The 14,450-nt window shown below is 30.0% G+C and overlaps 1 protein-coding gene across 1 annotated transcript; it reads left to right on the top strand.

Annotated features, from left to right (window-relative positions):
- Positions 1–8,575: 8,575 nt before the first annotated feature.
- On the top strand, positions 8,576–12,975 carry LOC140863403 (2-carboxy-1,4-naphthoquinone phytyltransferase, chloroplastic-like). Its single transcript, XM_073266804.1, has 10 exons — positions 8,576–8,731; positions 8,904–9,180; positions 9,341–9,444; positions 9,532–9,603; positions 9,704–9,842; positions 9,935–10,041; positions 10,135–10,225; positions 10,311–10,460; positions 11,488–11,553; positions 12,615–12,975. Exons 1-10 carry the CDS (start codon positions 8,640–8,642, stop codon positions 12,741–12,743), a joined length of 1,227 nt encoding a protein of 408 aa, XP_073122905.1. The 5' UTR covers positions 8,576–8,639; the 3' UTR covers positions 12,744–12,975.
- The last annotated feature ends 1,475 nt before the right edge of the window (positions 12,976–14,450 follow it).

Below are 14,450 nucleotides of genomic sequence, written 5' to 3'. Positions count from 1 at the left end.
ACATGGCTAGATCGGACTATCCGAAGGGTAGGATCGGACCATCCAAAGTGTAACCCGGACAAGTGTCAAAGGAAATTATACAAGTGTTTCGGACACAAGAGATCGGACGATCCGAACTAGGATTGGACCGTCTGAACTGACATGCATGCAAAATGGATATCATGCAAGGATCGGACCGTCCGAACTGGGGATCAGACGATCTGAACTTCGTCTATAAATAGGGGGCAAAAATCCTCATTTTCAAATCGTTCAAAATCCTCTTCTCTCCCATGATTGCTCGATTTTTAGGGCTTTGAGACTCTTTTATAAAGAGTAGGAGTAGGTATTAGTATATTTTTTTATAAAACGGACAGTATCCGTAGTAGTGGCCAAGCAACGGAGCTTTGGCGAGGCGTCCAGAGGTCGTAGCAAGGTTATGCCCAAGTTCTGGGACATTCAACATCAGCGGATGGGCTGACGACGGACGAAGGTTAGCTCTAGCTCCTTATAGTAGATATGGAGTATGCTATAGTTTTATCAAGACTTTTCAAGCATGTTAGATGATTCATGGTTATTATAAATTGTAGTGTGCATGATAGGCTTGGAACCTAGATGAGGGCTTCTAAAAACTGCCTTAGAAAGGTACGAAAGTACAGACTAAGATAGTCAGCTGAATATACATTTTTATGTGTTGCATTATTATTTGTCATGATATGCATGATATATTGTTCGCGATTTGTATGCGGTATTTGCATACCATGTTGAGCATATTATCCTTTCGAGATAGCCAGTTGTTCTAGGGTCGCTCAGTCCTAGGGTTGTTTTATTGTACGATCGGGTACAATGTGACACCCACTGGACCGACGGGAAAACATGCGCGATATACCCAAGACGATGATAGTCCAAAATCAGGTTCAGTATGTGTGGCATCCACTGAATCTTCGGAGCAGCGTGCGTATACTGGAGACGCCTACGTGCTGAGCATGGTTTTCCAGATATGATCTCAGTTTATCCAGAGCATTCATACTTCATGTTGCATGCATCATATAGACTTGTATATTCGATATTTACGTACCGGACGTTAGCGCTCACGTCCATACTTTTATCTCGGACACCACATTCGACGGGGCAGGTTTGCAGGAGGACCAAGAGCGAGATCAGTAGTTGGTCGGTGACCAAGGCTTGGTAGCAGGGGTCACCAGAGATTTCTAGATTAAGATTTTATTCGGTATTTATTCGATTTGGTTGTATTTAAGATTTAATTATCTTGGAATTGTTTATCTTTAATAGCTTCCGCTGTGATTTATCTGATTGTATTTGATTAAGTTTAAATGCATGCTTAAGCTCTTAATTAGTAGGTGATCTCGATGCAGGTTACTAAGATCATACACTAATTAGCCCTAAATATATTGCTCAAATCATGCATCTAATGGTTCATATATCTATATATGGACTGATGGACATCACATATACCAACACTTAATTATACATGTACATCTATAGAGATACACATATATATCTTGATTGTTATATACTATGTGAACGTCTTATAACAATCATGTTGATGTGTCAATACTACACCGAAGTTTATTTTTCATTGTTATTCCTGTATAATTTGTTGTGCAACTTTAATGGATGGTCTTATTAATAATTTTCGTACCTCTCCCCATCTTCTTCCTATTTTTTCTCCAATTTCTCCTTATTTTATAATGCATATAATATTTGTACCTATGTTATATATGTGTGTCCGTGTGTTTAAATTAATAGCAAACGCCTCAACATGTAAGGGGAAAAACCGAACTTCAATTTATTTATTGTTAGAAATTTGAATTGGTTTTTAGAACTGAAAATATTGATGTGCATTTTAACAAAATAGTAAACAATTTATGGTTATAACAAAACCGTATTATCTCGATCGACTATAGTCTATATATAGGAATTAATATTCTATTTCAATAAATGATCGAACAATTGTGAGTCTGTGACAATAATCTCTTCCAATTCAAAAATAATAATAATAATAATAATAATAATAATAATAATAATAATAATAATAATAATAATAATAATAATAATAATAATAATAATAATAATAATAATAATAATAATAATAATAAGTACAAGATACTGAAAGAACAACGCACATGTCCAACCACCAAATTAATGTTTGAAAGTGAAAAGTCTGATTTGTTGAAAGGTACGACAATTCAGCACTTTAATTCCATAATTCCGCACACCACCGCGTTACAGATAACGTTTCGCATGTGCGTATAATATTCAAAGTTAACTATAAATTATGAGCTTCCAAAAAAAACTATATATTATGAGATTACATATAATTTTTGATAAACAGAAATCTAAATGAAATGGACAGATAGATTTGTTGAGTAGAGTGGATTCAAGATATGTAATAGTCGAAAACTAAAGATAAATTAAGACAATGTTTGAGATACTTTCTAGGAATCACTTTTCAGTGTTTGCTTAACAACATTTCAAATTTTTGTTAACGAAAAGCTAATAAGTGTATGCTTCCTAGAAGTTTTTTCAAACACTATCTAAAAAAATGAAAATTTCGGTAATCTTTGAACAAAATAAATATAAATCACATAATCCAATTAATCATAAATTTGTCATTGTCAGTCTCACACTCGATCTCTCGTCTTTAATATTATAAAATATTTTACTTCCAGATGAGTCATAAGTTATCGATATCAATCAAAATATTATGATAAGAATATGTTCACGAGTTTTTTTTCGGTTGTAAGTGTTGGAAAAATTGGGTTATGTATTTATTTAAAATCGATAAAATATTTGTGATGAAATTATTTTTTGATTATTAATTAAAATGAATGATAAATTAATAAAATATTCACAAATAAATATTCAAATTTTAGTGAGTTGAAAGATTGGATAAAAAAATATTATATATTATATTATATTAGAGTTATTTGCATCAACCACCCCTGTGAAATATTGAAAATGCACAATTCTCCCATGTAAAATTTTAATAGGCATCTTCAACCCTAACCTTTTAAAAAATTAGCACACTCGCCCCTTCAGATGAGTGCTTGTTGCGCACGCGCCCCTCATGCGACTGGACAAAGATTTTGATATATTTTTGCACAAAATACCCCTGTGAAATATTAAAAATACATATTTGACTCCTGTGAAAATAATTTTTAAATCTATTCAGCCCATAATACATAATTTTTAATAAAATCTAATTATAAAATATTTAGCAAAAAATTTTCGTTTTATTATTATTTATTTTTTATTTTAAATATATTATCATTAATTAATTATTTTTCGTCGTACTATATTTTTCGGTATACCGAATTTTTTTTGAATTCGGTATCGGTACACGGTATAAATTTTCGCCATACCGAAATTTCGGTATACCGAAAATTCGATATATTCGATATACGGTACGATATCTGTATGGAAAAATTTCATACCGATTTTTTCGGTACGGTATACGATATCCGATTTTCGATACGGTATACCGTACCTACCCACCCTAATCAAGTTGTCTTCAGTTTCAATTCAAATTTATTATTTAACATCGCAAGATTTAAATAATTCATTCCAAATTTGAAGTGACACACACACACATACTAAAACACACACACACACACACACACACATATATATATATATAGGTGTAATTTATAAAATAAAAACAATAAAGATTCTACTACGTGACGTGTTTGAACAAATTTTACTATAATTGCATATGAACCACGTCAGTAATTAAATATGAAGTATTTAGAATAGAAAGAATATTATAATTAATAAACTACCATATTTATAACAGGCGCAGCTAAGTTTTGTTTTCTCAATATATAATCAATATGCTGTCAGTCTTAACTCTTAACTACCTACGTCAAATATTTAAAAACAAAATTAAAAAATTGAAGTTATTTGACAGAAGAATAATTCAACAACCTAGAAAATTTAATCGTTTTTAATGCGAATGATTAAGATAAGATATTTTCAACTTTTTTTATAAAAAAAATATTCTTTGGTAATAAGCGCCAACCACCAGCAAAGTGTTGGCTAGTTAGTACCTTGATATAATTTTGTGTATTTTTATATGATATTATAATATATATATATATATATATAGTTTTTTTCAAATGCTCACCTACCATGTCCACCAATGATGTGACACTGTTCTATTGAATGTGATAAATTGTAGATCCAATAATGTTTTTTCCTCGTTGTATTTTTTTGTAACTATATATATATATATTTTTGAAGCATTTTGTAACTATATATATGTGTGCATATACATATGAGCTATATGGGAAAGTTTTTTTTTAAATGAAAAAAAAAAGATATCAATATCAACGAGATAAATGAGTGGGAATAAACTAAACAGAAAAAACTTTGACTGATCAATTCTACTTATATTTGTAATAAAAAGTAATTTTTTTTTGCATAAAAATTAATATTTTTCATATGTGACCCAAATAAAAGATTCGTCTCATAAAATTGACTCGTGAGACCGTCTCATAAAAGTTTTTATCAAAAACTTTTGTGAGGTAGTTTTATTAGTCGGTTTTAATTTATGATATAGATCCGCTCTTTGATTCGATCCGTAAAAAAATATTTCTTTTTTATATCAAAAATATTGTTTTTCATCATATATAAAGATCGTTCGACTATCCTTCTAATGATAATACATCAACAAGACGGTCTTACATGATACTCATATTTAATTAATTTAATTAAATTAGAGGGGAAAAAATCTTATATCAAACATGATATTTATTAAATTATGTGATAATAGTGTTTGTAATTGGTGCTAATTTCTTTATAACCTTCTACATGAAACATGATCATTCTACTCCAAATTAAATATATTGTATAGTTACCCAAATTTGACTTCTCACCATCAATGACGAGGTCCTCGGTCAGGCATTAGGATCTTGGTCAACCTTCTTCGTTCATATTCAAACAAATATTTTTTAATAAGGGAATTATCTACATACAAAATACCAAAGGTCATTGATGGTACAGAAATGGGAATAATTAATACGTTGTGATGAGTTTGTCTTTGATAGTCTTTTCCCGTGCGTAAACGCCTAAAAACACGAATCAACGGGTCGAATGGGATAATTCAACTCGAAACATATGATATCAATTTGATGAAACATATCTTTATTTATTTGCTCAAATCCATGAAAAAATATAATATTATATATTTTTATGTCAAAAATATTATTTTTTCATTATAAATATAAAGAACATCGACCAATATCTGTGAGACAATCTCATAAAAAAACATACTATTATGACATTTGTGTAAATATCTTTTTGTTGAAAAAATGGTTATAAGGAACAATATTAATTTATTATAGTAAAAAAAATAAAACCTTTGGTTTTTGAATAAGTCAAGTAAAGATAAGAAAAAAAAATGTAAAATGTTGAAGTTTTTAAAGTTCCATTCGTAATATGTTTTATGGAAATCGTCAAATTTGAAAAGAATGGTAGAAAATATTACTTTACTCTCATCAACTGTCGAGTTGATACTTATAAAAGGTTGAGAAATATCAACTAAACAACAATTGATAATTTTTTTAAAAAAAATCGAATTTTAAAAATATTAATGATTTTCATGTTAACAACTTGGTGATAAAAACTAGTCAAAATTCGACCAATGACACATGAAAAGATCAAATAAGAAAGTTATAAGTCACAAAATAAAAACTAAATTTTCAACCAATGGTCCGTCTCTGCTCGACCAGACGTTTGGGTATTATCCCAAATATTGATCAAATGACTATAAGAGGTCATATTATTATTATTATTATTATTATTATTATTATTATTATTATTATTATTATTATTATTATTATTATTATTATTATCTATACCTATTTATTAAGTGAGATTATTATTATTATTATTATTATTATTATTATTATTATTATTATTATTATCTATACCTATTTATTAAGTGAGAGGGCTTTAGAAAAACCAACTTGATCTCTTGATATGATCTTAGTTTGAATTTCAAATTATTTGAAAAAAAATAATGAGAAATAACTAATATAAATATATAATTCATGATCTTTAAACTACTCCACATAAACTTATGAATCAATGACTAATATTTAACCCAAGAAACATTCATTTTTTTCTCCATAAATTTATTAGATTTTTTTCCAAAATTAATTTTAATTAAAAAAATCAAATTTTTCGTCACACACAACGGATATGCAAATACGTTTGTTATTATTATGTTTCCATTTGGTACAATGCACCGGACTATATGAAAAAGTATATGCAGACCTGAGTTGATCACTTGTAAAACTAGTGATGGGCAAAATTGGGCAAATCTGGGACCTGCCCCGCCTTCCCTTGGACTCACCCCGTCTTGTGAACCCGACGGATCCAATTTGAGTTAAACCCGTTGGATTCGTCAAATTTTATTAAATAAAAAATTTATATAATATATTAATATATATATATTTTTGGCGAGGCGGGTCCAGCCAAACCCAGGACCCGCTCTGGATCCGCATGTGGATCAGTTTGGCCAGGTCTAGACCGGCTTTGTCGGGCCGGGCTCAATGCGGGGTCGATTTTAGACTCGACCCATTGACATCCATATGTGAGACGGTCTCACGGATCCTTACTGTGATACGGGTTAAACTTATTCATATTTACAATAAAGAGTTATATTTTTTACATAAAAAATAATACATGGGGGACAGTATTAAGAGATTAATCTCGTAAAATTTACTCGTAAGATCATCTCACAAGAGTTTTTGTGGACCTTCACCATTGGATAAATATTTTAGATAGTCTCTTAGAGTAGGGCCGAAAAAATCATTTCGACGAAGTTACTTCAGTCGAATAACCGAACAAAAAACATATAAAAATTAGAAAAAGGCAAAAAGCAAAAACAAAAAGTTTGATTTACAATTTTATTAAATCACATTAAATGAATCGAGTTTGTATAAACTCAAAAAAAAAAACTTTTATAAAACGATTTTACTAGTCAATTTTATAAGACAATTCATTTATTTGATTCAATTCATAAAAAAATATTACTTTTCAATATTAATATTAATCAAATATATTCATCCGTAAAACCATAGGGATAACTTTTATGTAAAATTTGATAACTTTATGTAAAATTTGATTATAATTTGAAAGAAGTGGATGGATTAGTGGTCCACCAACATTTTACACACCAGCACTGTGCGTAACAAAAATTCTAAAAACAGCGCACGTCTTCCAAATTTGTTGTTCTTGAATATTTCAAAGTTTTGAAACGGACATGCACCCACCGAAAATATTTAAAAATAAAAATTACTCGGGATTTAAATTTAAAAAAAAAAAGGAGCAAAACAAGATATCAAAGTCATATATCCAGGATATTTTAGAAAATGATAGAAGTCATGGGGTCGTATTTTTTACACAATATTCTGTTAAAATATAGTAATATACTCCGACGGACTCTTCAAACTATCTATTCCACAATTTTTTGAATTAAAAACATTATTTTGAACTTTATATATAGACTCACACTAAATATTGAAATTAATTTATATATTTTTCCCTATATTAAGAATCTTTTTTGAGAGTATTGTTTATCTCTTTTTTTATATTTCTGTTTGTACATGTTTTTATAGTCACAGATATTGACTACATCTATATATATATAGAAGTTTAAGGTAAATGGCTAGACTTAGGGAGGAGGGGCCGAGGGGTGACCATTGAATATTGACTAAAGTATGTATGCATATATGTATGTATGAATTGGTTTTGAGTCTATGCCACGCATAAAAAAAACACTTTTAATACAAATTACAACAATAATTTTATTTTGAATTTAGATAATTAATTGAAAATTTATAATTACTACATATTATACTTAACTATATATATTAACTAATTTGATCTGTCAATTTGACGGTTTGTTCGATGCTATCCCTTTCACACACTGCATGAAGGGTGATCTAATATGTCATATTTTTTTGTAGCCAATATATTCACATATACATCTCAAGTGTGCGCAAAAAGTAAATAAAATGAGATTGGGTCTTTGGATTACCCCTTCAAGCACTGCCTGCAGCGTAGCATCGAAACGCACCTGTGACATCAAATTACATATCCATCTTATAAAAAAAAGTATACTTATTTATTTATGTTATTAAAGGGAAAATGAGTCGACATAAAAATTAAACTCTCGTCATTATCTGATAGAATTCATCATTATGTTCAATTTAAAAATTATAAGAATCGCTTATCAACTTCTTTCTCTTTATATTTTTTTTTACTCTTCATGTTCCTACATTTTTTTATTTACATATTTTTTTTTATTTATTATGTTACATATGTATGGACTTATCACATTTGTCTCGATCGATAATGTTATATTAAAACATAGAGAGAATGGTGTTGCTATACACGTAGCATAGAGCGATCCAATTACATATTTTACCCAATGATGGGTTTAATTATTTGCTTTTTTTAGTAAAATTTGACTCACTTTGTGGTTTGCCTATTAGAATCAGTCCAAATAAGACTTTAGATGGGATGTATGGTGTGCGCAAAGTAAGTATATATAGGTATCATACCACATTCATGTGGTGCACAAATCTTCTTCACTTCACTTTCAAAATTGTGCCACCTTCTTCTTTTCAGCAATGGCAGGCACAGCTGTTTTCAAAGCCAACAATGGATTTGGTGTCACCAAGATCAACGAAGGGTACCATCCATTAAGGCACAGAATAGCCAGGCAAGTCCAGTTTACAATTACCACTTAATCAAGCTCTGTTTTTTCCCCCCCACACTATCTTCCAAACAAATTGGATTAAAAAGTTTGTACCATTTGTGCTGTTCTTTAACTTCATAGTATCTACAAGTTTTCAAGTATCAAAAAGGGTTCCTTGTCTTGTCTTTGTATTCAGGAACTTGTCGATGCAACATCCGAAGCAGAGGTCGTTCGGAAGCTGCGAAAAAGCGTACTACACGGGTCTGTTGGCCTCAAAGAAACAAGTAACACATCCTCGTTTCGTCCAAAAATGCAAAGCCGAAGTTGCGGAGGCTGCAGATTCGATACTGCTGAATAACGCCCCGGTTGAAGAAGAAGAAGAAAGGGAGGCCGGAGAAGAGTTGTCGAGATCGACTTTGATATGGAGAGCAGCCAAACTACCTATGTACACTGTTGCTCTGATTCCGGCACTTGTAAGCTTCCCGCAAACATTGTACTTATTTAATTGTATGTTGCCGGCTGAGTATAGTATTGTCCAGGTTTACAGCAATTGTATTATTATAATATATAATTATTGTGACATGAATTCAATATTATCGATTGACCTCTAACAAATTGGTGATATTCGAACAGGTAGGATCCGCAGCTGCGTTCCAGCAATCGGGCCAGTTTTCGTTATGGCGCTTCTTGGTGTCGTTGGCGTCTTTTGTAATCGTGAATGTTTGGGTCAATCTAAGGTTAGATTGATGCTTTGCTGTGTTCCTGATGACCCTTTTCGGATTCTGTGGCTTGATCGGTCTGTGTACTGTTTTTTTTTTCTGCAGCAACGATGTTTATGATTTCGACACCGGAGCAGATAAGGATAAGAAAGAATCAGTAGTCAATCTTTTTGGCAGGTTTGAATCACCAGGTTTCATTTTCTTGATTAGAGCAAATTTTGTTTCTGTGATGATTTTTAACTGATGGTGTGTCTTATGTTACTATCTATATATCCAGTCGCGAACTCATCAACAATATCGCGTGGTCGTTGCTTGTTATCGGTTTCTCCGGCATTTGTTGCGTGGCTGCAGCAGCTGCAAGCGGTCGTTCGGTAATACTATCGGCCTTCGCTGCGTTTTGCTTCTTCCTTTACCAGGTAAAAGCGTAATGTGTTAAGTCTTTTTGATGCCGTCTCATATAAGTTTTTTTTTTTTTGCGTGACTGATAAAATTATGATGTGATGCGCAGTGTCCACCGTTTCGTTTGAGTTACTTTGGTGTGGGAGAGCCCTTACTCATGCTGGCATACGGCCCGCTCTCGACCATCGCCTTCTACTTGCTCCAAAGCCGAACAAGGTACTCTACTTTCCTTTTTTCGGGTTCGTGCCCTTAATTTAACGACTCGAGGACCCGTACCTAACGTAGATTAATCGATCCCCACGATGTCAGTGAGCTGCCGATATCGGGGACGGTTGTTTGGTCATCACTTCTGATAGGTTTTACCACAGCCCTGATCCTTTTCTGCAGTCATTTCCATCAGGTTCGAACTCAACTCGACTCGACTTAGTTTCTATTTCTTTAGTACCATGTATTTTTGTGTGAATTGGCTTGTGCCTGAATTTCAGATCAGCGGGGATAGGGCTGTCGAGAAAATGTCCCCTTTGGTCAGGCTTGGGACGGATAAAGGTTCCAAAGTGGTGAAATTTGGTATCGTTGGGCTCTATTCCCTTGTACTGGCTCTTGGATTCTTCCAAGCTCTTCCTTTGCCTAGCGTGGTATGTGACCATGACTTTTTCAACATCCATCTTTTATGCTATTTTTTCGACATGTGACTCGTACTCATGAAAAAATATTATTTTCATGCTAAAATAACAATTTTCCATCGTAAACATTAATCATAATCATTCGTCTAAGTTAGATGTGTATACTACCCCAATAATGTATCTAATGGTGCACATTTATCGATACACGTGGAGTTTACTGGATGCTCTCTTAAGATAGTAAGATAACATGTGGTTTCATAGAAGACTTATTTACTCATCATAAAAAGATAAGACACTGTTTGGTTTGAGTGATAGGATAAGTAATCCATAGATAAGTAATATAATGTAAATTAAAAATAAATAAGAAAAAATAGTTAATACATTATTTGATTTGATGTATAGATTATTATTTATTTGATTTAATTGATGTAAAATTATTAAATAATAAATAGATAAATAATATGACGAAAATAAGGCAAAATTAATTGGGATAAGTTATACATAGATTAATAATACATCAAACCAAACAATGCCTTAATTGTTTAATAAATAAGTAAAATAAATTTTTTTTATCATAAATATTTATCTTATTTAAATTTATTTTTGTAATATGAAAAGAATTATTAAACTAAGAAATTACGTGTAGAATAAAAAATTTTAAACGATATTTGAGAAAATATATACTTAGGGTATGTATTTCAAAATAAATTTGAAGTAAACTGATGGGAGATGGCATTTGTGTTTGCGGTAGACATTGTACTGTTTTAATCGGAGTTTATTTAATTTTTGCATAAAATAATAATAAGATTTAAAGACGATTTTTTAAGAGCAAGTTAAAAAACGATTTTTTAAGAGCAAGTTAAAAGACGATTTTGTATGAGAGATTGTGAAAAGTTTATATAAGATTCGAAATTAAATCGACTTAAAAATGACTAATTATGCTCCAATAGTATATTGATTTCCATTATATTTAATTAAAATGGACCCCAGATACTATTATTCTTTCTTCTTCGTTTTTTTAATAATTTTTTCCCCCCAGATTCTTGGTTTTATGACCCTGCCGGTGGCCAACTTGGTGGTTGGTTTTGTCGAGAAGAATCACAAGGTCAGTATGTTCGAATCCCACAATGTTTTAATTGAATGTTTAGGTTTGATCTATGGAGTCAACACTTCTTATCCCGCTATATATTAATAAATAACGGGTTAGGTTGTGTTGTTGGCACTCGTTTGGAGGTGGGGTCGAAACGGGCCCATTTGAGCCACGGGCTGGTTCCACCAATTTCTTTTTTTTTTTTGCACTTTCTTAGAATTATATTATTATTAGTATTTTTTTAATAATATATATCGTGGATAGATTCTGAATGATTGATATTATTTCAAATGATTTTATATGATTTATAAGCTTAAAATATTTATATAATTTATGTATAAATGATTAATTTTGAAAATTTATATTATTTATAATGATTTATATAAGCTTAATGAATTTTTACATATGCATATCATTTATAAGTGTTTATGTATGATTTTTTTTTAAAAAAAATATCATATATATTTTTATTTATTTTATTTTTTGGTGAGTTAGCTCGCCTAAATCTCAACCCACGATGAATTGGGTTGGGTTTTGGATTATTTCAACCCATCGTGATGGCGGAGCGATCCGAATTGGCAGGCCTACACGTTATCCGTCTAGACATATGTGAAAATTGTGTGTGTTTGATTTTTTGAGATTTTTATATTATTTATATTGTCAAATTTCAGTCTTATGATATTATCTTTGTTGTTTTATTTTTTGGGCAATTTTAATATTTTTTTTAGACGTGATGTTGATGTGATATTAATATGACGCTGATATAACGTTGAGGTGCAAAATGTCATATCAACAGTTCGATAAAAATGATTAAAATTGAAAAAAAAAATACATGACTAATATTTGAAATTTGATAAGACAGAATCTCGAGAATCAAATACGACCACAAATTCCATTTATATATTATATCAATATCAAATTATTTACTAAGATAATTCTATGATAATTTCTTTATAATATAAAATTTTATTATACATAAATTTGTATTTATTTTGAAATTTAATGCATGTTTGCGCATTCCAATAGTAATTCAAATTTTGATTCTACTTAATATCGTTTATTTGTGAAATTTGCAGGATAAATCAAAGATTTTCATGTCAAAGTATTTGTCTGTGAGATTGCACACTGTATTTGGTGCAGCATTAGCTGTTGGATTGGTGATTACTAGAATTCTTGCACCTGCTGCTGCTAAGCTTGTCCTCTAACTCTTCCTCCCCAAATTTTGAATTAAATTCGAGTATAATATATATTAATTTTGATTTATGAAATTACATGTTAAACATCTTATGGATATCGCAAGATGTTCATGTGAATATCGTTATCGCAAGATGTTCATGTGAATATCGTTATCGTAGAAATATTTAATGTATTTCGCAAGAAAATACTATATCCCATTTATACGTATACGTATATATCAATCTATGTATGTATTAATTACTTTTGGGTCTATTTGATTGGTGTGATTAGATGAATCAAAGATAACAAAATTTGCATTTACCCTGGATGAATAACCAAGGTCATCGGTTCTAAATTGAAATGAATGTTGGCATTGAACTTCAAGAAATATGATTACATATTATTTATTTTAAATTAAGTTATCTTATTTTCTTTCTGCTTTAATTTTTTATTATTATTAATTTCTCAATCCAGCCGATAATTTACAGCTCATCTGACATCAACGATTTAAGTCTGAAACGAGATATTGAGTTCAAGACTTACTTGTTAAAAAAACTTTTCCCACTATGAAATTAACTCACGTGCATTTAGATCTCTTACTTTAATTTTATTTGCTACGAGTCCATGACTCGATCCTATAGTAAGTTAATTAATTGATTATATTTTCATAGTGGTTAAATTTAAAATACTAGTTTTAGATGTTCAAATACATCTGGGAATTTTTGGGACTGAAATAAATTATATACCTGAGATTTGGATTTTTTATGATAAAAACTTGATCGAAATAAATATGCTGAGAAAATTTAAAACGAAAACTTTTATTTTCTATCATTTAGAGAAAATTAGTATCTCTATCATTATTATTATTTTTTATTTTGGTCTTTTATATTATCAAATTTCAATTTTAGTTCGTTATTTTTTTTAAATTTTAGTCATTTTTCGACTTCACACTCATATGAAACTGATGCAATTCTGATGTGACGTTGATATGTACAGTGTCATTATCAATATTTTACTATATTATTATAGTAGAGAGCCTTTAATTAACTAACTTTCAATTAATTGATGAAACTTGAGACGAAAATTACGATTATATCCTAATTTAATTCTATACAAAACCAAAATTATTAGACAAATTAGTCATTTTATATGATCTCCTCTTTTTTTAGCCATTTAATTTTATCTTATTTACCAAAATGACATTCGCTATCTTTGTTTGTATTTTAAACTAAAATTATTAGATAAATTAGCCATTTTATATGATCTCTTTTTTTTTTAACTATTAGATTTTATCTTGTTTACTAAATTGACATTCGCTATCTTTGTTTGTATTTTAAATTTTTAGATTAAATAATTATCACTCTTAAACTTTTGAATATTTAATTAATCATATGAATTCTAAAAGTAACATGAAAATTAATTAACATAAAAAATTTATATGTATATGTACGCATCACGTGCAAGAGATGCTAGTTCTTAATTAAAAATGGTTAATGAGATCCTACACCATGGGTATTATCCAAATCATGTGTCCGGTGATCAATATCTCTGCAGATGAACATCATTAATGGTATATTGTTACCGTTTGGTAACATATATTATTAATCTATGTATAACTTATCTTATCAGATTTCGAGTTCTTCTTGTCATATTATTTATCCATCTATTAATTATATATTATACATCAATAAAATAATTAATTATATATTATAAATCAATCAAATCATTGAATTTAA

The sequence above is a fragment of the Henckelia pumila genome, chromosome 4 (genome assembly GCF_033568475.1).
Source record: "Henckelia pumila isolate YLH828 chromosome 4, ASM3356847v2, whole genome shotgun sequence".
In the NCBI taxonomy this organism is placed as follows: Eukaryota; Viridiplantae; Streptophyta; class Magnoliopsida; order Lamiales; family Gesneriaceae; genus Henckelia; species Henckelia pumila.
This window is presented reverse-complemented; position numbering and strand designations above follow the sequence as displayed.

Excerpts from the sequence above, each read along its gene's own strand:
- LOC140863403 (XM_073266804.1), top strand. The coding sequence starts at position 8,640 with ATGGCAGGCACAGCTGTTTTCAAAGCCAACAATGGATTTGGTGTCACC. Across the intron at positions 9,181-9,340 it reads TTGCTCTGATTCCGGCACTT|GTAGGATCCGCAGCTGCGTT; the intron begins GTAAGCTTCCCG and ends ATATTCGAACAG. Across the intron at positions 11,554-12,614 it reads TTGTCGAGAAGAATCACAAG|GATAAATCAAAGATTTTCAT; the intron begins GTCAGTATGTTC and ends TGAAATTTGCAG.